The following is a 24552-nucleotide window of genomic DNA, read 5'->3' as shown; positions in this document are numbered from 1 at the left end:
TTCATATAATAACAGCTCCCATTATTTCAATGAATTTGTGAGAGTTTCTCAAAATTCGATATCTTGTACATACCAGCTTGATTCATACGCGCGAAGTGACATTCAGCAGCTAACTCTAACCCCTGCCGTTCGGCCCACGCGGCTAATACTTTCAATCGTGCAGACAACGCAGCGCCCCATCTCGCATTCACCATACTCGGCTCAGTCACCAACTAAAAGTAGTTTTAAAATAGATTTACACAAGAGGAAACGGAAATTGTCTAGCGATTAGTGAGACCTATGGTAATTAACACTGGAGGCATAAAAATCTAACAGACCTGTTTTAGAAAAAGGTGAAATCTATCGTAAATAGCGAAAACATTAGAAATGACCATCTTTTGGGCTATTACGAATCATGAACAAATTCATTGTCGTGTCCCGTACCTTATTGAAGCAGACAGCGTTGATGTAGTGGAAGAGATGCGAGAACAGCTGTATGGTGAGCGCGGCGTTGACGCGGCAGCGGCGCAGCAGCACGATGGCGGCGGCGAGCGCCTGCAGCGTGGGCGCGGTGGCCTCGTTGGCGTCGCCGCCCGGGCTCGTCAGCCGCGCCAGCCCGCGGGACAACTCCTCTTGGAAACACGACACCAGGTTGCTGGGAAACATAACATTTTTATTATTATCTACGTTAGTGACGCTAGTTGGTGAGTTACGACAGCTCACAGTTGAATGTGGAAGAGAACAAGAAAATTTAATTTCATAGTTTTTAAACGCTTTTGGGATATCATTTTAACTGATACTACTATATCAAGCTTCATAACAACCTTAATTATTCCAATCATGTGTATCCATTTTATAAAATCCGAAAGAGATAATGACATTTACAAACATGTCCAAAAATGCACAACTATCAGAAGTGGAATTAGTATTAGATGATAGTGAGTTTTTACCTGAATGCATTTTGAACAGTCAGCGATAGTACTTCTTGCGCTTGTGTAGAAAAAGACGATATGTGTCGATCGTACTTTAAGAAATGCAATAGTTCACTAGCGTTTGTCATCCAGAAAGCTTGAGCTGCCGAGTCTGTGCATCTTTCCTAAAAATATAAATAAAATGGTTAAACTTTATATTTCAAAATGGTTTAATTTCAAAGCTTTCGATTATTTCCGTATCTAGTTTTCATCTTCGACCTTTCTACTGCGCAAAAGTTAAGCTGTATAATAATTACCTGTACAGTCGCGTGTATGAGCGTTGCAACGTGATGTAAGAAGGCCGTCAGTTTATGAGCTCGTTCAGTCGGTGTCAACTCCGGGCGGTAGTGAGTCGACGCTCGATACCTGAACGTTTGAAAGAGTAATAAAATTGATGGGTGTTATAATTCAAATTCTGTAAGGTTTAAGGCATAATTACAAAAAGAACGACAACAAAAACAACGGATGCCAAGTTAAAGTTCATTGACGTAGTCATGACGTAGTAATATCGTCAAATTATTTTTGGAGTGCGTTGCCTTACCTTGCACATAAGTAAAGCGTATAAACGGGCGCTAGTTTGAAGGCGGGTGCGTGTGGGTCGAGCCGCGTGATGACGGCGGCTAGGAACTGCGCCTGGCCGGCCTCGGGGAACTCCAGCACAGCGGGCAAGATCGCCTCCTGTATTGGCCGGCCGGTAGTCATACCCGCGCTCATCCTATATCAAGTACCAATATTACAAATCAAAAGGTAAAAAAAGATTGTTTTTTTTTCCTCAGGGACGTAATTGGAATACTTAATTAACTTATCAAAGAGCAAGTATTCAAAACCGTTACATAATTTAACGTGAAACAGACTTATTTATTAACATTTCAGACTACACACAAAGTTTGCTGTTTCGAGCTCTAAGGATTAAAATCTTCAATAATTTATATTTAACGTCAAAGGAGACGCACATTAAGTCCGGGTCGTAACAAGTTTTTTACATAATTTATGAACAGTAATATGAAGTCAGTGTAATAGCAATCCATTAAGGGGTTTAAAAGGGTGTAAATTGTAGCTCTGTACCTGTTGTCGTGTCCCGAGCCACCGCTTTTGGCGCTGCAGATACTTTTTGTCTCTACGTTGCCGTCTAAATCGAAAGTTGTTTCATAATTGTCTTTGTACTGTTGTACAGAGTTGGAGGTGCGATTCACACCGGCACTTTGATCTTGATCATTGTACACAGAGCTCGAGTGATCGTCTTTGACATAGTCATCCTTAGTGTCATTGAGATGTTGTGACATGATGAGGGACTCGTTGTCGAGTTTCAAGGTGTTGTTATTGTATGGCGGTATCGTGTCGTTAGCGTCTCTGTAGTAAGTATCGTGTGACACGGGACTCATCGTCCTCTGGTACTCTGTATCGTTGGTGGTGTTGGCGTTGGAGTCGAGCGGGTCGGGCTGGTGCGAGGCCATCGACGTGGGCGACATCGCGCCGCTATTCTCGCCGGGCGAAGTCGGAGATCTAACGTAAGGGTAACGTACACAAGCGGATATTCGTGAGCCAGTGACAGAAACATGCAAAGAAAACAAACAATGACAGATGAAAAAAAACATAAATACACAGCATTAAAGTGATTAGGAAAGCGACGGGACTGATCGTGTTTACTTACACTGATAGAATTAGTTCAAATTAAAAGTAATAACAAAATGTTGCACTGTGCGATGAGGTACCGATGTACTAAAAGACCAAATAAATGTTTGAGTCGATCTAAGTTAACTATAGGGCGCTAATCACAACATATAATAACGAGCGAATGTGTTTGCGAAGCGCTTACCTGTCGTATATTGAGCCGGAGCCGAAGTGTTGTGATTGCGCGAGGTTCCTGTTTATGAGGTTCTCCTGTGCCGGGTCTACGAAGCGGAACGTTGAGACACGACCGAATTTAAGTAGGCAACCGTGCTGAGAAAATAAATTTACATGATTATGAATAAAATATTACACAAATCTCTGAATTAGGTCACTTTGAATGGCAGTAAATTACATAGGAATTTAATCACTTCATGATTTACACTTGAGCACGGTTACAAGTCATTGATAACGATCCTGCCAAAATTAGAAGCCGAAAAACAAAACTTCTAATATATTGGAGGAAAAGCGAACACTAGACCTTCTTTAACGGTTATGTTTCGCAAACTGTTCATTCTGAACCGCGAATATAAATATTTCCGCCGAATGTAATTCAGGCGTAGGAAGGAATCGCAAATAATGTTTTTAAAATAAGTTCGAGAACAACCTATTTAACAGACAGAGGGCGAGTGACTGACCTTGATCTACAAGTTCAAAATGTTTCTGGAATATGTTACCGGGGCGTAATTAGGTTACCATAACAAACACCTATCGATTTTGTTAAATCTTTGAATAATGATTAGTCGAAGTCGTCGAGTAAAAGACGTATTAAAACGGACGAATTTATGTTTGTTTATCATTAAATTTATTTGTGTGTGCGCTAAATATTCTTGATTAAAAAATTGTGAGTATTTTAAAACTAAATATTTACTAAAATCTCAAAAACATTAAGCCTGCTTATAAGTTTGTAAACCACCTAAATAAACATAATTACAACACAATGACAATACATGATTTCTAAACTTCATTAAAACATAACCGTGGTTAACGTTTAAATATTTAAATCTCAATCACAATAATGAGAATATACGAACATTTACCAGAGCTTTGATTAATTAAGCAACGCAAACATAAAGCATTATTAACGTTACTCTCAGTAGGCACTCCTGCAAAGGTACCATTGCGGTATTTTTGTTAATACATTTTAGAAACTGTGAAACGGTCTTGTCAGTAAGTGCGGTACACTGGCGAGTCAGGCACTCGTGCCAGACTTCCTGGCACGGAAACGGTCTACGTTAAGTGCACGGCTAAAATTGAATAACAAATGCTTGGAAACAAGAATGCTTTTAGTATAAAAAGTAAATTTTCTCCCTTATTTACAGAGAACACGTTTTACTTACATATACAAAATACTTTTTCAAAATGAGATGTACTTACTCAATAAACATTAAAGGTATATTTTGCATTTTTCTTTAAGAAAATGTAGAGAACAATGTTAAGATGTTCATTGTGAGATATAATCTTCATTGCGACTTACTTGTAGGCGCTGGGAGTGCATGATCCTCCGTCCATTGACGTAGACGTGCGCGTCGGTGTGTAGCGGAGTGACGGAGTAGCCGCCGCCCTCGGCGGGCGCGACCACGCAGTGCCGCGGCTGGATGGACGGCCCGTAGAGCTGTAGCGTCGTGCCGTTGCCCGAGCCCACCTGCCAATTACACATTATCATAATACTAATGCCAACTTCACAAAGGACTACGTTGTTTTGCTTTTTTTAACGATAATATTGTATTTCCACCTTGTACCAGTCACACCTGAGGCACCTTGAACAGAGCACATGTATGACATTGTTGTTTTTTTAAAGGACATATAGTACTGGTTTGGTTAGTTGTTTACGACGATAAACCTAATATTCTCAGAGATAATGAGAAACTTTCAAATTGTTCGTATGACATGTACAACTTTCGATTCGAACTTACTATGAATACACAAAGTTCTGCGTCAAACTTAATTCAAGTACAAATTAAGTTTGACGTAAAAGCTCTGCTTATTAAATTTATAGATCGTGAGCTCGAAGTGGCGTTAACAACATAATGTAATTGACCGCGTATAATCCGGCACTCTACAATTACTGTTTTAGGAATTAAGCCATGGTTTTCACGTTAGTCGAAAAGAATTTTTAGATGATTTTATGAAATGCTCATACTCTCTATCTAGTTGCATAATTTACTAAAAAAAACACAAGTGTATTAACACACTTAAAGGGAACATTTTCGAGTCATTGGTCTATACAAACACTAATGATCTCATGATAAATTCATTAACAACATTTGAAATTTTCCGTTTCATATGAATACGACGAAGCTTTGTTTTCAGAGGTAAACATAAAAAGCATGAATTCAAATGAATGATGTGTTTGTTCGTAGAAACGCGGATATCGCTGATCGATCGTCAACACGCCAGCTGCGTATTCCCTCGCAATACGACTTGTTATCACGATTGCATTAAACGCCTCGTTCACATCACTAGATTATGGTGTTCAACCGTAAAGGTTACCTGTCAATCTCATTACTAATTTATTTTTTTGCATTTTAGATACACTCGAATTCATTTCTATAAGTTGGGAAGTTCGATAAATGATTACTGTTCAATGACATACTCGTATGTATGTGCTGTTTAAGGTGTGTGTCGGTGAGATAGAGTGCTCTCATATTCCATATCATCATCAGGATTCCCGCTGCCGGGCGTAGGGTTTCCCTTTTTCGTGCCAATTTCGGCCTGTGCCAGTCTCCTCCAGACTCGACGCGAGACCTTAACTAGTCCATATAGGCTTATAGTTATCCCAATATTTCTTCATTAGGAGAAAGAAGTTCTTATATTCATGAACTAGACTATACAAAAAGACCGTGAAACATCCGAGTAATTTTCTACTACTATGCACTTAAACCCACAGGAGCTAATCAAGTTATGAATATATGGTTTTATTGAAATAACCAATAAAACCATATATTTACTATTTAACTACATAACAAATTCTATAACATTAGAAACCTGGAGTTTGATGGACTACAAAAGTTTAAATTGCAAGCCAATGTTCGCCTGTGATAATGACATATACAAAGTAAATCTAATCTAACAAATAATGTTATATTGTCAGAGTTCCTAGTTCACTACCGAACCGCTTTAATCAATTCTGCGGTATAATACAACCCGCTTTTAGTTTGGATTAGCTTCAATTCGGGTATGCCGCCGTCTATCTCGTTGTCTATTAGGAACAGCTTTTACGGCTCGTGAATTGGTAGATAAATGAAACAAAAGCATATTACGTCACCACGTCACGTTATCACAACGTCACTGTGTTTAAGCGACAGTTTATGTATTGGGAATGGGTTAATTTAATCAAGTCCTGATAGGAACTTTGCGTAGTTCTTATTTTATACGCGGTAACGCGACGTCCATGACTTTTCAATGGCCATGAGTATAAAATACGTCATCCGTATAGTGAAATGGATATAACAGAGATTTTGAAAAGGAAATATACGAACCTCGACAACATCGGTGATCCTGAGTCGGCGTCCATTCTCCAGCGGCGAGGCGTCGGGTGCCATTTCGACGAGCATGGGCTCGTTCCCGGGCCGGCCGCCGGCGGTGCCGGTGCCCGCACCCACCTTCTTTTTGCGCCGCCGCGGCTGCACGTCCGCCGGACGCCGCCGCACGTGAAACATGATGGAGCCTACGACAAGTATCCACTAATTAAGTCAAATACACAAGGGAGAACTGATGGAAAAAAGGTTACGGGGATAACGGCAGCTAACTTTTATGTAGAAATTAATTATGCACACAGTAGAATATTTAACTTTTATTCGTCGGGAGGAATTTTAGGCCATAAAAGTTATGTGTTGTTATTGGAACATAAACGCCATTATTTAGAAGAAAGAGCAAAGGCTAGTCCTGAGCTTGACATTTTCTCTCCATTACAGAATGATAAACTAGTGAAGCTAACAAAAACTAAGTAGTGCATTTATTTTACTTAGAAAACATCGCAAGGAGACTACATTACGTTGTAAAGGGCCGTTTAGGACTTTTTTGCAGGAAAATTGAATTAAATTCATGATAAACTGTACGCTGTAATCAACTAATTGTGTTTGTGTATTCGCCAAATAAAGTAATTGCGAAAATAAAACAATTTGAACGTTTATTAAAACTTAATAACTTTAACCACTATTAATAGTTTCACTAAGTAAACGCAATGATATACAAAAAAGTAAACTAAATTGGAAGTTTACTTGCGTCAGACACATTATAATTCAACTTTAAAATTGTGCCCGCCCAACTAAAGTTAAGTTTAACTTTCTACACAGTTAAGTGAGCATAAAATGAATTACTTGTTATGCTGTAAAAGTTTATATTGAGTTCATTTTTCAATAATACGCCTTAGATGACCACAAAAAATGTTACTCAAAATATAAGTTCTTTTAATTTTAACCTTCGACGCAAAACTGTCATAAGTTGGACGATTGTCTGTCTGTCTATCGGTTGGTGGCATCGTTGCTCCCGAACGGAATAAGCGGTTTCGGCAAACTTTAATTTTGTATCGGTAGGGCCATTTAAGGGCTTTATGTTTTTCATTTTATCTTGTATAATCGTAGAAGTTTACCAATAAGTAAGACATGACTACAGTATTTAGCTTACAGTATATTCTAATTGACCATATTCTTTATGTACCAAACAATTAAGCCATATGACATTGGGTAAACTAACTAATTAAAGTAGTTCAAAAATGTAGCGAAATACGGAAACCAGAGTAAACGATATTATACCGCACGCTGCCAAAGTTTCACTGCAGGGTTTTCAGCTAATTGTGAAAGCTTACAGTTAGCTTTTTGGCGACCAAAGCTTGCGGAATTACGTTTCACGTGTTTATATCGAACTTCTAATGAAGGTAGTATTAACATTCAGAGCGTTCATAGAATCGTTTTATCAACCTACAAAGTAAGTTCTCGGTGTTAATGTATTCGTGTACTACATTTAATTGGATTCCGTACGCGGGGGACTACCACAATGGATCCTAACGGATATTACCATTGAGACCGCGGTCGACAGCAGGTTTCGATATACTTTATTTTGTTGTTACAAACAGTCAGATAACTTTTGCAAATGCAGCTTTTGTGAATCTGTTTAACATCAATAAGTGTTTACAGAAAATATCACAGAATCAAATCTTCGTTTTGACCTACTTTCTGAAAACATTATGTAAGTAAAACTTTCAACGCAATAGGATTAGAGTTTTAAGTAGATCTCAAATAGAAGATGGGTTGAGAATCTTTCATTGTTTGCTTAGTAACGGCTCCGCTAATACCTTTTAACAAGAATGAACTTTATTCACAGTAAAAGAGATAGGTAAAAACTTGACCAATTACCATCGCATTAAATAAATTAAATTCTCCTTCGTACCTACCAGTCTACCAACTTTCAATTAAGCGAGGTAAATAGAGAACTTTCCTATTAAGTAAACGAATAACGAAATAATTTTATCCAAGTTACAGACGGACGCATTAGATACCTAACTCCGCATAATGGGACCTTCAGTAAAGTCGGCAAAGTAAAACATGGCAGGTATTTCCTTCATTAACATTTACATGGTACATTTATTAGCGTGAAAATGCCATCATGAATGAAAAATAAAATGCCTTCATTTATTTTATAGGACATTTAGGACGTAGGAAATTTTGTAGAAGGTCTTACATAGCTCAATTTAAGATATGTCAGAAGCGCTACATTTAGTGGTATCGTGTTAAGTTAAGGTAAGTGCACTAGAAGGCGTGTTACGTTGTGCGCAGAGGAGGGGGTGCGGGGAGACGAAGGTGGGAAACACCAGCTACGAGTGAGACAAGCCCGCCTCTAGTGTCAACATCATTAGTGTCTACATTGTCCCGTCGCTCTACTAGAGCTACGAGGATTGCTACAGCTACAACTTTCGTAGGCCACTGCAAAACATCTTGATTGGCTTACCGTAAAAATACTCAGCAAGGTTAACTTTTGGTAGATTCAATGTAAAAGAAATTCACATGTAATTTATAAAGTTTAACGTAGGTGTTACAGAATACGAACCCAACCCAAGTATCACTTATTTGCAATGTATATTAACAATATCAATCATGGTGTAGACGGGCATGGGTTAACGGTCGATTACAATACAAAGAAGTTACTCCTGATTAATCGAAGGTCACACTGCTAATATTGGTAATGTACTTTATGGGCAGGATCAATTTACTTACCAAATTGTGTAAGTTAACAACAGAAAACTGTCTATATAAAATTTAACTTCGATTGAATACACATGAAGCTTTAAAATATTTCAGCGACTCACAGAACTTTTACAAACATGTTTTATTTACATGGATATCTGAATTGGAAACCGGGTCAACAGTCACAAAATTGGCGAAGTAAGCGCTGTTGGAGCTCAAATATACAATGGGATTGTGGTTTATGAGGCCGTTTGGTGGCATATAATACACATACATAAACAATGCACTTGGGTTCAGCAGAATGGCAAAATCAATATACCGATCGAGCCGTAGAATATCAACTATTGACGAGGTTGGTCAATTTATAACGAAGGGGTTCAGCAGTTTAGTATATTAGCCGTCCACATCAAGAGATCAATTACCGCATCTTCACCGAAATTGACGGCCGCCGGGAGCATTCCCGTCCCTTGTCGCTATTAACTTGTCTAGTTAACTTCAGTCCTCATTACGAAACCTCGCAATTTTTTCAATATTGAATGAAGGTCATAGCGAAAGGCTAGACAAGTTACCTTACTTTTTAAAAACTTTTTATATTTTGGAACAAAATATTTTTACTTATTTGGGTAAAATGGGATTCAATGCTGTTGACAGTACATATAACACTGAACACAAAACGGACACTACATATAATATATCAATAAACACGATGACACAGTATGAACCGGGCGATTACCTAGCACGACTTCCTTTTTATCATTTCGTAATCGTGAGCTAAAGGATCTGCTGAATAGCATATCTGTGAGCGCGATAGAAATTTTCCTTAGCCATTGCCCGTCCGAATTGTATAAAAGCGTGCCGCGTAGTAAGTTCAAACCGACCGGCGGTCTAATTGTAACTGGACTGAGTGCCACACCACCACTACGTCATACACAACGTAGGTACCGCCGGTACTAGTCGGCCGCCACTTAAGTCATAATGCAATACAGGTTAAGGACTAGTTTATTGGTTTTACCCACTTTTATGTGAGCACTGAACGTCGATACCCGAAATGATTACATGTAAAATTAAAGCCACAGTGTTAAACATGAACTTTTTTCAAACTCTTACTAGTAGAGGCGAAAGTGAGCTAAGGCAAAGGCATGCGCACAAAATATTACGCATTTATCTACCAGTGGGTTTACTCTTTTGCCATTTATGACTCGATAATTAGTTGAAACACTGCGTATTTAATTGTTTTCAAAATTAAGTTAATTGGTATGAGCTTTCGTGTCAGAATTTCCACAATCAACATCATGAATTAGTGAGGGAAATCAAAGTCAGCAATAGCTTCTTCCGATGATGAATGATATTTTGCAAGTTTCATTTCAGGTCTTTAGCCACAAATTAACGACAACAGTAACAGTATTGATTTTCAATCTGACGAACTGTGGCGTGTGCCTAGTGGAGCAATAATCCATTTGTTCTAGAACAAATTAACAAGTCATGGCACATGACAACACGTTGTTATGGCACCGTCGACGGTGGCATAAGGTAGTCGTTAGAGATTAGGCGAGACTGCCTATTGGATCTTCATCATATAGGCATCGCGTGCCTGCGTGACCCACAGAATTAGAATAATTACCTCACCTGTTGCGGGTTCTCAAGTAATAATGGACTACAAATCGACACACAACTAAGTCGGAACCCACGGCTTTATAGATGTGTCGGATTAATAATTAAATAGTTAACTGCTTTTAGTTCGATGTATGTTTCATATCAGATTACCTTTTCTTCGCTGGTTTAGACTGAATTGGTTCTGACACATTTAGGTACAATGGTTCTATAGTTACCGTTTTGTGCTGACTTCTAAATATACATCTGACAGAACCATAACAATAGGCGTTTCCGTTAGGAGGTGTAGGCATAATACAGAGCGAATACTCCGAGCTGGGTTTGAAGCACTTCATACTCAACTGTAGTACAACAAGCCGATAGCGATCGCTCCAACGAAACGCCACTCTACATTACACACTAAATGATATGGGACGGTCGGGTTCATATAGGAGAAAACCTCATTTTCTAAAAGGTCACGAATCTATACATGTGTAGTATAATCCATTACACACCTTTTCCTTTTATTGAAGTAAATAGATCCGAAATTACGCTCTTTCTGAACAATTTTTGTAATTTATCTCTTGTTCAATAGCTAATGTAAATGGTGCCTTTAAATATATTAATTAGGTTATTTGTTTAAATTTCTTCCTGCAACAACCCTTCAATTTGGGACTCTTAAATGTACTTATTGCAGTTTACTATTAAGACGTTTAGTTTATAGCTAAAAGCGTCTATATTTACATCTATAAAATAAAGTAGAGAAAACTTTATATAACGACTGCGCAGTATGCAAAATGCGGTATGCAAATAAAATTTGGTTACTTAAGTCAGTACAAGCGAATGCTGTTGTATTGTACTAAGGCAAGCGTATAAATACTACGATAAAATCTACGACGGAAGGTGGGTGCAGCAATATATGACATACTAGCGACCCGACGACGAACGATGTCGCCGGCACGCTATGTCGTTGTGGCGACGACGGACCTTGCGTAAACATAACAATGAACGGTATGGGCAGGGCGGGCGGACACATGCTCGAAAATGTACCAGCGCAGATAATACAGGACAATACATCAAAGGTGAATTATAAACGAATACATACATCACATGTTAGAGTTAGACGATCTCACGGATTACAGAATTGCCTCCATTTGTGGTTTAGGGTACGTTGTTACGTACGTAATAGCCAGTACGCCTTCACATAAATGTTGAAAGCATTCTTATCCCTTTTGCGTAGATATAAGGGACTAAATGAAAGGACATCGTAACGAAATTTTTGGTTAGAGACTAGCCTTATTATTGTATCAGAGTTTAAAAAATACCTACATTTTATATTTTAATGTAAAGAAAAACTTAACGACACTACCCTTTTAACCGTCAACTATCTACAAAAAAATATCTGTAAATTAAATACTTCCAAGATAACAATGAATCTTTTAAAGAAATGAGCTGTGTCCTAGTTTCAAAGCAAAGTATAACAAAAGATTTATTCAGCGGAAGTTGAAAATCAGAACTCTCTGTATAATTAGCACTCGTTTTAAAACATGTTTTGATAATAAAGGTATCTCTCTACCTTTCTGTTCCCTTCGTCTAAGGAAGTCTTATTTACTTTTGAAACAAACAGTACCATTTCCTAAGTTAAAAAGCTTTTTTCATTTAAAAGATTTAATTGCGCATTTCCGTTTCTGAATTTGTATGCTTGTATATTTTCATCTTGTTTATTCGTTACAAATACATATCAAAAAAGAGTTTCGTCTAAAAATAGTAAATCATAGATACTCATAATACCGGGAAATCATGGCCGCAGTAGCTCAGTGGAAACATTACCATAAATTTGAATTGCAACCTTTGAGTTAACAGATCATCAAAGCGTATTTTTCTTTCAGGAAAATATTTTTTATTCAATTATAGGGGCTAGATACCTGGAATAGGTGAGGCGGGTAGTTTGTGTCTACAACCCAGTTATATCTCAAAGTACTTATTCAATATATATTTTTTTAAAGATAGTGACTTACATCGATGGTAGTCTGACTATATGTCATGTAAAACGGGTAAATCTGTTAAATATATAATTATGTTAAAACAAATGGAATGAAATAAAGCCGATTAACGAGTACTACACAGACGACGGAGTGACAGTTGTGATCAAATTTAAGTATTGATTCGGGCATGTGCGGTAGGCGACACAGTCGTATAATGAGTATAGATTATTTAATAATTACACTATTTAGCTCCCCGGTGTTGTGAACCCTAGATATCTTCAGAGTAGTATCACTCGTATTATTTATATTCGTAAAAGAAGTTCAAAACTTTCTACAAAACTTTTTGCAAAAATCTTAGTTTCGTGTCACGTAGTTAGAACAAGTAGAATCAGGGCCCTTAGACCGTACTTCGAACCTTTTCATATTTGCAAATTCTGTGTTATAGGTTAGGGTATTGTCATATCCGGAATTATAATATCACAATTATCAAAGGTAATAATAACGAAAATATCAATAAAACGACGCATTTTATTAGGAGATATATACGTAGTCCCTATAACAGTATCTGGTAGTAGGAAACCGATTCCGTCTGCCATATATGTGTGACAGTTAGGCAGGCATAGCGCAAGGCCTGGTTACTGTCCCGGGGGACTCGGCGATATCGAGGAACTGGCGCAATAATATACACCTCTATCTAATACTCGAGAGAAAGCGTACGGGTATAGTATCCTCATAATCGGTAATGATATATGGATTGGGAGTTTGGGAATCCCTGGCTCGATATTTCGTCCTAAATGTTTCTTGTAATTTTCCCATATGCATATAATGAGTTCAACAAATATTAATAGCTGCTATAAATTTTTATTTGGCTTTTTTCAAACACTTCGTAGGCTTACTATTTTAAAACGCGTATTGATCACAGAATAACATATTGACAGTCACCTTACGGGCTACATTACATTGTTCTAGTTCTCAAATCTTATATGTAGACCGTTTTGCCTTCGGTAAGCCCCGGGGATAGCTTCTACAAGACGTATTACCACTTTAGGATGAAAAGTTGCTTACGAGCAGAGCCTTACTACATAGTATACATGTCTTATACCTTTCATAAAACTTAAGGGTCGAACGTTCTTCAACTTATTTCTCTTTGGTTCTAAACCAAGGAAGACTATTCAAGATCCATGTTTTTACGACGAACGTAGAATTTTCCGTACAATTTTTGGTTGCTCGTCAAATTATACGGTACAGTAGGAATTTCGTAAACAGACTTCGCTCAAAATACAGCATCCTAATTAGTTTGGGCTGAGGGTATTAGAGGCTAGTTTCCTGTCACGTCAATCAACGCTCCCGCAGACCTATACTTGAGTTAGGCTAAAAATACATCTACTTTCCTATTTTGGTTTTGCTGAAGAAAAGCTGTGTAATGCTCCCGCATTTTCAGCAAGCAGTGTATTGTTACTTAAGTATACAAAATGTACGCAAGTCAAATTTTTGATACTGGCATATCTACAAATCGTTTTAACACAAAGAACCATTGTTCGACAATTGCGAACAAAAGTTCTCGCGAGGGTAAAAAGACTTATGCGAACATTTTGCGTTAATTCATATTCACAAAAATGCAGGATTAAATGTGTTATAAAGTCAATGGATTCCATTATAACGTCGTGAGTAGCAGAAAGTAGCCATTCTACGCAAGAAACACGGGTTAGTGTGTTAAGTATGTATGCAAGTAGGCATGGGGAGACGGTGGGTCAACATTAATTATCCGCCGGTCTCTTCCCGACTTGGACATACAATTTGTTTCAACACTAATGCTAAGCTTCTATTAGGTTAATAAAACAGGTGTACGCCTCGTACCTTGACATTTACAAGTTTCTACCGCAAATAAAGAAAGACATACTCTCCGTCAAAGTCACTGCCGTTCGTAGTATTGTAGAAAGATATTGAATACTTTTGTTTGTGACCTACTTCACGTGATACGCTAAAGGTAGTGAAAATACCTAATGCGCTTGGGATTCTATTCCATCGAGCAGAAAACATGATCCGCCTTTAATTTATACATGTAGAACATAATGAAAGACTGTGAAGTTAAAAAAGACTGTCGCTAAGCAAGAGCGCAGTATTTCATGTTTCAAGATATGATTTCTATGAACTAAAAAAAAAGGAAATCTTTTCAAACTTATATTTTTAACCGGTATTTTATCTAAGATATCTATCATCAATTCCAGAATAAAGTTATTCCTTTTACATATATTTCGAAAAGCGTAAATGAATTGGGATGGGGCTTTCAGAACATAAGCACATAAGCTTCCCAACACCCAGCTTTTGCCATAATTTGTTCGTTACTGTGTTCCATCTATCAGTATTATCCCCTCAACCATAACTTCCCCATTTCATTCTGCACGTACACGCAATCGTTTATCGTCACTAACAAGTCGCCTTAGGGATTGCTCTTAATAATAGATAATGGTAAAGGTCAAATTACTCGTAGTAAGAAAGACGCCACTTTACGGCCAGACTATAAAAAGTGCTCTTTATCGCGACATTCTCGGCGAAATAAAACTGGTTTACATCGAGACAAAAGAAACACTGCCAAGCTTTTATCGGTGACGATGGTAAATAATTTAGAAAGTTAGTAACTTCCGCACCACATGAAAACGCTCGGCGTACTACAAGATAGAAACAAAACAAGTTTGCAACTTACAGTCGAGCACCGGAATATGCGTAAGACATCGATTGTTGTGTTCTTGAGAAACTATAAACTCTATTTAACTCTTGCAGAAGTTGAGACTTTCAAGGACGGTATTATGCATATCGATTCCACGAATGAACGGACATCGAACCGCGAAACGAGTTAAAAATACCGGCACAGGCAGCCGGTCGACCGGCATCTGTGGGCACACCGGTCGGACTACTCTGTCGGGCCACATGCGTTTGTTTACTATCTGCTGCGATCGCGACGGCGGCGCCGCTGAGGCCGCTGTGGACCTAGCCGGCGGTCACATTGCAAAATTTGAACATAAAGTTTTTTCGTGCGAACTTACGGCGGAGGCCCCAATCCATGTCGAGGCGCGCGGTAAGTGAGGCGCGTGGCGCGGCGTCTGCGAGGCGACTGCCGCGTCCTGCGCCCGCACGCTCCCTCTCATGTATTCCCATTGTGACTCGCGTCGAGCATTGTCCGACCAAAGGGGAACCTCCTAGCGGTAATAGTGGACACTCCAACACAGTGCAGCCGACAACTAATCACACGACTAAATAACCTCAGTGTTCTAGACTCTTCATTAACTTTACAGCTGGTAAAGTTAACACGTTTTATACTATTTAGAATATCGATAAATATTAATATTATCGCTTTCAATATTATGGCTTAGTAGTATGTATGATACTTTTTATTTGATTTTAGGTTGTTTAATAATATATTATTACTACTGAACAAAGTAGTTATCTATCCATTTATTTCGATAGCATAACTTATTTCCTTGCAAGGTCGATCAGAGGCTCGGTTTCTTACAAGACCATCTCGGAAGCAAGTGCCGGGATATCTTCCGAAGTAATTTCCGCCTTAAATCATCGCAAGATATCAAATAAATAAAATATGTTGGACGTGCGAAAGCTTGCGTTTGAAGTTATTAAAGTTCTTTGGTTTTAAGAACCTTGCTCTAACTACAAGCGTGTTCGGTAGTACGGTTACAATTGCGATTCACATATATCTATCAATACTTTCTCAGTGGGAATGAATTCGTGCCACGCTCTTATTGATTCAAAATAGCATTATCCGATGAATCCTCTACTCACTCATTTCCGTTGGAAATTCTATTCCGTTTTATGTTCATAAAAATATGCGCATTAGATCATGTAGTAGTACGTTTTTGGAATCTTAATTGTCACATGCCATTCGGCTCATGGAATTCTTAAAACGATAGTTATTGTTTCACACCGTATTACAAGAAGGGAAACGCAAACGCATGTTATTATTTAATGTCAGCAAGAGCTATGTTTTAAGACTTCAAGGCAAGTGTACAAATGTCATAGCGATAGTTAATAAAACATAGTGTTGAAACCTAGTTTAAGACGCTTATTATGAAGCAAAAATTTCAGCAGCGAGTTTTTCTATTAAACTATTGGAATCATAATAAATAGGGGTTCCGTTTTTTACCATTTGACCATACTAAAAGTGTGTTTATTATGAAAGATGTACCAACAAAATAATTTATTAACATTTTAAAGGGTTTTTAGGTAGGCTTTGTAGTAAACAGATTAATATTTAAAAGTACAGGAGCAGTGTTCATTTTATTTTAGTGCTTATGAATACAGGGAATATATGCTCCTTGTGTTAAATTGTTTGTAGGCTATTGCCAGATGGAGTTTTGTTCTGATATTTGCTTTTGACTTAAACGTCTCGTCCACTTAGTAATGGCAAAACTTTTATATTCTCGACATCTGATACAATGGACAAAGTATTTCGAGTTGTCTGGCTTTCATTTTTCTTATTTGTTCATTTTAAAAATAACTTGAATTTTCATGAAGTTTCATGATATATTTTTTTGTACATTGTTACGTGTTACTTTTATGTGTTACTGACTCTATTAAAGTGACTGTTTCAATAACTGTTGTAAAAATAAGCGATCAATACGCACATACGGATAATTACTCCGTCTTGTAATGTACATATTGCGAGTCACATTATTACACTAGACGATATACTACATAATCTTATATGATTTTACTCCCACAATTGGGGGTTTAACCATTTTATCGTTCCGGGCGTGTACGTTAGCGATCGAAAGTCGTTGGAGCCTGCGACGAGATTGGATGTCACAAAACCAATTCGTTTTTATATTACGTAAAAGTAAAGCTCCATCTACGTCCGAAATATCTTATATCTATGCTATGAACTTTAAATTGCTTTGATATTGGAAACTTGATGGCAATATTGGATTTTTTAATTAAACATATTGTGCAGTTTACAGTTATGAAAATTCGTATTAATATTTTTCCTGTGATATTATTTCAATTAAAAATTTAATTAGGAATTTATGATTACTGATTTATCATTTGGCAAAATGTTTGTGTTAGTGATTGCAAACCAAAAACAGAGGTAACAGAGGTATATACAATCATTTTACATGCCGTTTAGTCATAATATCGTCTCTTTAACCATAAATATTGTAGCAATTAATCCAGCTTACTGTAAAGCTGGTTCTAGCATGACAGCCATCAACAAAACAAGATGACCAAAATATGTTTTGTGCTTTAATACTAATAAGACATATGTATTTAAACTTAGCTTCGGATAGATAGTTAAAAGAGTAACTTCATATTTGCCTGTTTAATTTCAAGTTAATCCATTATCATATGCATTACGTTTAAGTTCCAAAACAATAAAAGACACTCTTTCAACTCGACACATTACATCACGGTAGGCAACGACTGGAATTGAGCGAAAAAACCAATATAAAAATTTATTCAGTATTCATATAAAAATATGACGTCACAACGGCGTCTGGCGTTGAAAATGTAGCGTAGAACGCACGCTTCAGGAGACGCAATATTGACTTGGCTCGTTGGACAGGCGCAAAATTTATGACCGTTTAATTAAGTACATCCTAAATTTAGTAAAGCTTTATTTTAGTTTCGAAATTGTGAGGACGTAATAGTTATATTTACACTCTTTGGACGCGTAATGTGATTTGCTAATTGTTATTTTAGATTATTGGTTATTATCTTTTATGAACTCATACAAGATACAAAAAAAAAAACAAGAAACAGTCTTAAATATTTCACTAAAATAACAACTGAAAGTCTTTAGGTACTGCTTGAAGAAATTCCTCTTTTTAACCAATTTTCATAAAAAAACGTTTTTTTTTTTAATATTAAAATAATGTAATTCGCAACACATTACTGTTGCAACTACGTTTCATTAGAGGATGTTATGTTACTATATCCTACGTTGTTACAAACTAATCTCATAACGTAGTTGGAAATATATTGCGCACAAGAGCCGACACCTAGCAAGCATAGTCAAAAGATTCAAATATATATATGTATATATTTCTGCTGCATAAGCAATGAAAAAACGTATGAAACCATCTTATATTTTAAAATGCCACTGTATTTAAGTTGCTTTGCTTTTTTGGAATATTTTTATTCTTATTTTCTTAAAAGTCATACAGCGTAACATAGGGGTCAAGTGTCCCTGCATGCCGCGTCATCTCATTTTCATTTCACACGAATTCTTAGGAACACTGTTGCGAAGCAAACTACGTTGCGGAATAATTCGGCTTACGTAGCTTATTGCAACTATGTATTTTGGAAGAAGCTTCAGTATAAATAAAAGATAATATTGACGACAAGACAAAAATGAACGTTTATTTTTATCTTTAGTTTCGTATAGCTCACTATCTTTTATTTAAAGTGCAATAAGTATGACAGCTATAAATCTTCTTTTCCTGACAATAAAGATGAATTTAACCTAATCAGCTGTCATCATTCATAAACTCAATACAAACAAGCACGCGACGTCGATAACGCCCACAGACAGGATGACAACTCTAATGGCAATGATAATTGATTGCATTTTAATTGAAAACGTATGGCGTAGTGTAATTTTCATGTTTCGATTTTCTGTGCTAATCATAGCATTCGATTAACCTTGAGATATTGTAGTTACTTCAATGCCAGCCATTGCACGTAAGTCATACAGGATAAAAATAAATTTCATTATAACGTGCTGCATGTCTCCTAGTGCACTTTTCTCACGGTTCTATTTACATAGGATTGTTGGACAATGCCTCGTTTTACGACATTACGCAATTTATTTAAAGTCTTAATATTAGAAAGCATGCTCCACTTACTTCTTGTCATATTCATGAGCGCGAGCGGGCATTCGTCGTCTTCCAAAATATATTCTGAGTTGTCAGTTTTGTCCTCCTAAAAACGAAAAAACGCTTTAGTATTTTGTGTACAGCAAGAAAGATGTCTTTTTTAATGTTTATATTAACTATTCATGGAAGGCCTTTTTTGTTACTTAATTTATTATATTCCTTTCTCCCAGAGCGACCTTTGGACTTAATTATTGACTCTTGAGTAACAAATGCTACATAATAACAAACGCCTCGAAATAATTACCATATTAAAACAGAACACCAAGAGTTTCAAACTTCGGAGAAATTAACACTGCTTTTATGTCTTGACAAGCAAGACAAACATAACAAGAACTTTTACAAGTCCTTGATGTTCTTGCTCTGTATTACTTTATGTCTACCTTGAAATTCTAAGAAATAGACTACTATCCTCCTTACTCGGAGGAAAGACTGACCACTCTTCACGGTAGGTTCATAAGTTTGTAGTATAGTATAGTTTACCTGAACAATACAAAACTGCTGCGGGTCCTGGTAGGACATGCCGTACTTGTCGAGCGTCTCGCGCAGCACGGTGGCGGCGCTGTCGTTGACCGACAGCAGCAGCGTCACGTACGACACGTCCGGCCGCAGGATGGAGCCGTACACCCTCAGGGTGCCACCTGGTAGAACACACACACTTTCATAACACTGTCACTCCATAAGGGCTTAAAATCTAGATGTAATAGATTTTCGCTACTTATGTGTTATTTAGAATTACCTTTATTTTTTTTTAATAAACAGATTTTTAAGACTTATGTACGAAATTATAATTATACAACTTAAACAGTAGCCATTACTGCTATACCGGAGATCGCGGGTCGATTCCCAACAAGACATTTTAAAGTGTTATGAACGTGCTGATGATTTGTTCTGTATCTGGGTGTTATTTATCCATAATATGGATGTATTTAGTTATATTTTAGTATGTTTATCAACTGTCTAATACTAATAATACAAGCTTTGCTTAGTTTGAGAGTAAATGGCGTTGTGTGATAGTTATTTCCCTTATAAATATCGCTTAGTGTTGGAAAAGTAGCCGTCATAAGCAACAACTTTTAAGTCATCTCGTTTAGAAATGTATGACCAAATGCGGTAGGCAACTAAACGTAAAAAGCAAGATCATTTTTAACTATGAGATGTGGCCGATCATAGCTTACCATGCGGTGTGAATGAAATTTGTCTAATATCTGAATGATAAAGCAATGATAGCACAAATTAATTCGAATAGTTCCTTTTATTTTATGTAATAAGTGGAAGTGTATCTTAGAATGTAAATAATTCCACGGTTTATTGAGTTATGCTTGATTTGATGTCTGTTTTTGTGCCCATTCAATAATAAAAATAAAAATATACTTTTTGCTTTCGGCGATATTGCCGTGATGTCTTTCGAGCATAAATACATCATTCAGCTGAAAGTAGGTATGTTGCTGACAGCTATGCGTGCAGACTGAAGTATGCATAGAAGAACTAACCTTGACGTAAAATGTATTGGACATTAGTCATAATTGTGCACGCATGCGCGTGAGCTGTCTAGTTCGCGTGTTCGTTTTGATGATTCATAAATGGTCCACAAATTGTTTCTATTAGCCGAGAAGCAGATGTTTAGAAACAGACGCTCAAATGTCAAGTTCATGGTGACAATTAGGACGAAAAATAAAATGTTTAAAAACTTCCTACATTTGCTGGTCTATGTTCTTGCAGTAGTTAGATTGGAACATCTTTTTATACTATGTATTTTGTATTAATTTAATTGAATAATAGTTAATTAGTTCATAAGTTCTTATATCTTTAACAGTCTGAGTTTAATCGAAAGTCAGGATAAGATGTAGTTTTACTTGAATTACACATCGTACTGATCACATTTTGCCAAATATGACGGCTTGCCATGGAATAGGCCGAGTCCAAGGGACTGAGATGTACTAACGATGATATGATATGGGTCTATTCCATCAGAAGTCAGATCAGAAGGAGAGTTTATTTTCTCTTAATTCCATAACCAACTTTATATTATTAAACTACTATTTAATAATAGTTCTTCATACGCAACACATCTTCACCCACATAACAAGTAATTACCAGTATCGGGTCCCCCATCTTTAGACTTGAACTGCTGCAGCTTGCGGCCGAGCTTCTGCTGTCGCCGGCGCCGCATGACGGCCTCCGGGTTGCTGATGCTTCGCATGAACGAGGTCTCCGGTAATTCTGGACAAGGAATACATTGTTAATACATCAAGTACTTTATTCTGAACTATGATTGAGCGAAATAACAACGGGAGATTTTTGTTTGTATATAGTACAGGGTAATAAAAAAAATTATCCTACAAATAGGTTTTGTAAAGGAATACATGGCTTGAAAACTCCATGATTTTAGGGTAACGTGTGTATCTTTAGAAGGTGACTGCATAAAAAGCATTGTGCTGCGTCATTCGATAATCTGGTTCACATTAGTGTGCTTTGTGCAAAATCAAAAACTCGTTCGGTAGGGTTCTATTGCAATGAACAAAAATACATGTACAAACTTACAAAAAACCAATGGCAATGCTGATATTTTATAAGGCTTGTATTTTTTTTATTTCATGTTGACTGTCACTACAGGTCTTATTAAAATGATGAATTAATGTGGACTTCACTACTAAAGTCCAGACATTACAAAAGCGTGAAACTGGTACCAGACACACAAATAGTAACCGCTCGCATTATGTATATGTAACGTAATAACTAAAGCCTCCATACGTTTTTCCTATACATACATCGATGTTTACCTACTTCAAAAAAATCCTTACATAAAAATTTAAAAGCAGTACATCGTACGTAACTTAAGCTCGTTAATATTCAACGAGGTATAAATGTCATTGTATCATATCACAAGTTTATTGTCCTAGCGGCACAAAGGAAACCAGTTGTCCAGCATACATCATAAGCAAGTGAATCACACAACATTAACCAAACTAAATCGTATAACGTTTGTACACATTCATGAATTTACCTATTGTCTTTTCGCCTCCATTATTTGCTCTACAAAACTGAATTTACTTAAATTACATAATTGAAGGACGAACGCTTTAACTGATTTTATTTCATCTCATCATTTAAAGTAAATACTTGATGACCTAACACTAAAACTACTGGAATTTTATCTCGTAATTTATTTTCATTGTATCTCTGGTTGTTTAATAAGAAACTGGGAGGAAGCATTTGTAAGATCCTAAAATAGATGTTTCATTTGAGTAGGTATACGTGATTCACTGCTGAATACTGAAACGTGAGTTTTAAGACTTCGGTCAGTCTAATACTGTATTTTTAAAATAGTTACATAGGAAAAATAATGGATGAGTTCTCGATACATTGAAGCAAAAGTACCGACTTCATATTATTGCGAATGTTGGAACTTTTAAATAGTTTTTAATCAGTTCGTTTCTAAAGCTAATTAGTAATATAGTTATACCTGTATAAAGTTTTTCAGCAACAGGTCTGTTTTCATCGTTGGTGTCAGATTTCAGTCTCGATAGTTTTTCTTTTTTCTTCAGTTCTTTCTTCTCTCGTTTCGATAATTTTCGTTTAAAGTTTTGGTCCCCTTTGTCGTTCACAGCAGACAATGGAACCTGTATACAAATGTTTAAAATTAAAACATATAATATCGTGCAGGGCACGGGTGAAAGCGTACATAAAGTAGTACCAATATTTACGACGGATATGAGTATAGCAAAAATAGGTCTTTGAGGTGCAAGCTTGACCGCCATGGATTTGGGTTCGAATCCCGAATGAAATGGAATGTGTAGTTTGTGCAGACCATAAAGACAACAAAATCTAAAAATGCGCATGAATAGAGCTGTAGCATAAGTCAATTCAGTTATTTCACAATGCAATTGACTATGTTCTTTGCTATAGGTATAGCATTAAAGATTTTAAAAGATTTTTTCAGGACACAAAATAACAATCACAGCAACTCCGTGCGTACGTGGTCCTCCGTGGTCGAGTGGCGTACGCACCGGTTTCAAGGTGTCGCTCTGAGGTCCAGGGTTCGATCCCCGGTCGTATCAATGTAAAAATTAACATTTCTACATTATCTCGGGTCTGGGTGTTTGTGGTACCCTCGTTGTATCTGAATTCCATAACACAAGTGCTTAAGCAACGTACTTCGGGTTCAGAACAATGTATGTGATGTTGTCCGCATTTAATGTATTGTATTTATATTTCTTTGCCTTAAAGATTTGAAAGACTATATTTCAAGATACATAATATTTTAACACAATATGTGTGTGTTACCTCGTTGTGGCTAAGGCACTTGAGCAGGAAGCGTCCCTCGCGGTCGTCGGCGTGCCAGTTGAGCTGCACGAGCAGCGGCTTCTCGTGCGGCTCCAGCTTGCGCTCGTCGTCGGGCCCGTGCGTCTCCCACAGCGAGTACGAGCCCAGCGACAGCATGCGCATGTCCGGCCGGAACTTCTCGATCAGCGTCTCTGTGGAAACACAACCTTATATTTGAGATCCGTTAAACAATTCAATATTTTAGTAGCGTTTGACCAGTTTCATGACCATCAACATCTTGAATATCATCTAACAAAGCTCATGGGAACAAGTTGTTTGATTGTTGGTGGTGTGGTCTACCAATCACAGATGATTTGGCGTCTGAATTGCATTTCATCAGAGATGAGATGAGATCTCATGTGTAATATTTTCTTTTTAACTTTGTTTGGTTTGATAAATGCCTCATTATAAGAGAGTAAATTAATAATATTTCATCAAATTTTCAGGAAAATGACAAGAAAACTAAACATTTATTTTATTTATGAAGATAAGATCTTATCAAATCCAATTACTAATTTATAAACCCTAATCTTACGTTTACAATTATTTATCAAGTCTTATCATAAGACTTAAAAAAAAAGTCAAATGTCATGACATGCGTATCAGGAAATATGCATATTTACTCAAGAATTTCGAGTTACATATTTTTATTTACATTATGAGCTAATTTCTCAATTATATTATATTTGATTTCTGTTCAATGGAAAATCTCTTAAATCGGAACATGTAATATAGGCTAGAGTTATTAACATACTTGCAAGTTGTAATATCATGTTCCTTATCCGTTAGAATGGCGGGAAGTACATGAGACTAATTATATTACAAAGTATGTCGCTAAGGAGGCGACCGGGCGGCTGCATACTGCACGCCGCAGGTATTACGACTCTGATGTAGCAATTATGTTAAAACCCTGCCTAGTTACATTCCTAGGAAGTTATAAATTTTATAATAATTATTATGCATACGA

The 24552-nt window shown here is 37.0% G+C and overlaps 1 protein-coding gene across 4 annotated transcripts in view; it reads right to left on the bottom strand.

Annotated features, from left to right (window-relative positions):
* The window catches only part of LOC113495058 (afadin), a 49038-nt gene that overhangs the window by 12035 nt on the left and 12451 nt on the right, over positions 1 to 24552 (bottom strand). For 2 of the 4 annotated variants that reach the window (XM_026873638.1, XM_026873637.1), the window contains exons 4-17: positions 23547 to 23737; positions 22726 to 22882; positions 21357 to 21482; positions 19743 to 19900; positions 19233 to 19308; positions 6101 to 6288; positions 4096 to 4263; positions 2767 to 2891; positions 2016 to 2453; positions 1492 to 1665; positions 1208 to 1316; positions 930 to 1075; positions 424 to 634; positions 74 to 212 (exon numbers count right to left, since the gene is read on the bottom strand). In XM_026873638.1, the coding sequence (XP_026729439.1) occupies positions 74 to 212; positions 424 to 634; positions 930 to 1075; positions 1208 to 1316; positions 1492 to 1665; positions 2016 to 2453; positions 2767 to 2891; positions 4096 to 4263; positions 6101 to 6288; positions 19233 to 19308; positions 19743 to 19900; positions 21357 to 21482; positions 22726 to 22882; positions 23547 to 23737 (2406 nt within the window). Of the gene's footprint in view, positions 1 to 73; positions 213 to 423; positions 635 to 929; positions 1076 to 1207; positions 1317 to 1491; positions 1666 to 2015; positions 2454 to 2766; positions 2892 to 4095; positions 4264 to 6100; positions 6289 to 15422; positions 15703 to 19232; positions 19309 to 19742; positions 19901 to 21356; positions 21483 to 22725; positions 22883 to 23546; positions 23738 to 24552 lie in introns of those variants that run through there. The other 2 variants (XM_026873640.1, XM_026873641.1) reach the window with 2 other exon arrangements.

This window comes from Trichoplusia ni, chromosome 6 (genome assembly GCF_003590095.1).
Source record: "Trichoplusia ni isolate ovarian cell line Hi5 chromosome 6, tn1, whole genome shotgun sequence".
Lineage (NCBI taxonomy): Eukaryota > Metazoa > Arthropoda > Insecta > Lepidoptera > Noctuidae > Trichoplusia > Trichoplusia ni.
This window is presented reverse-complemented; position numbering and strand designations above follow the sequence as displayed.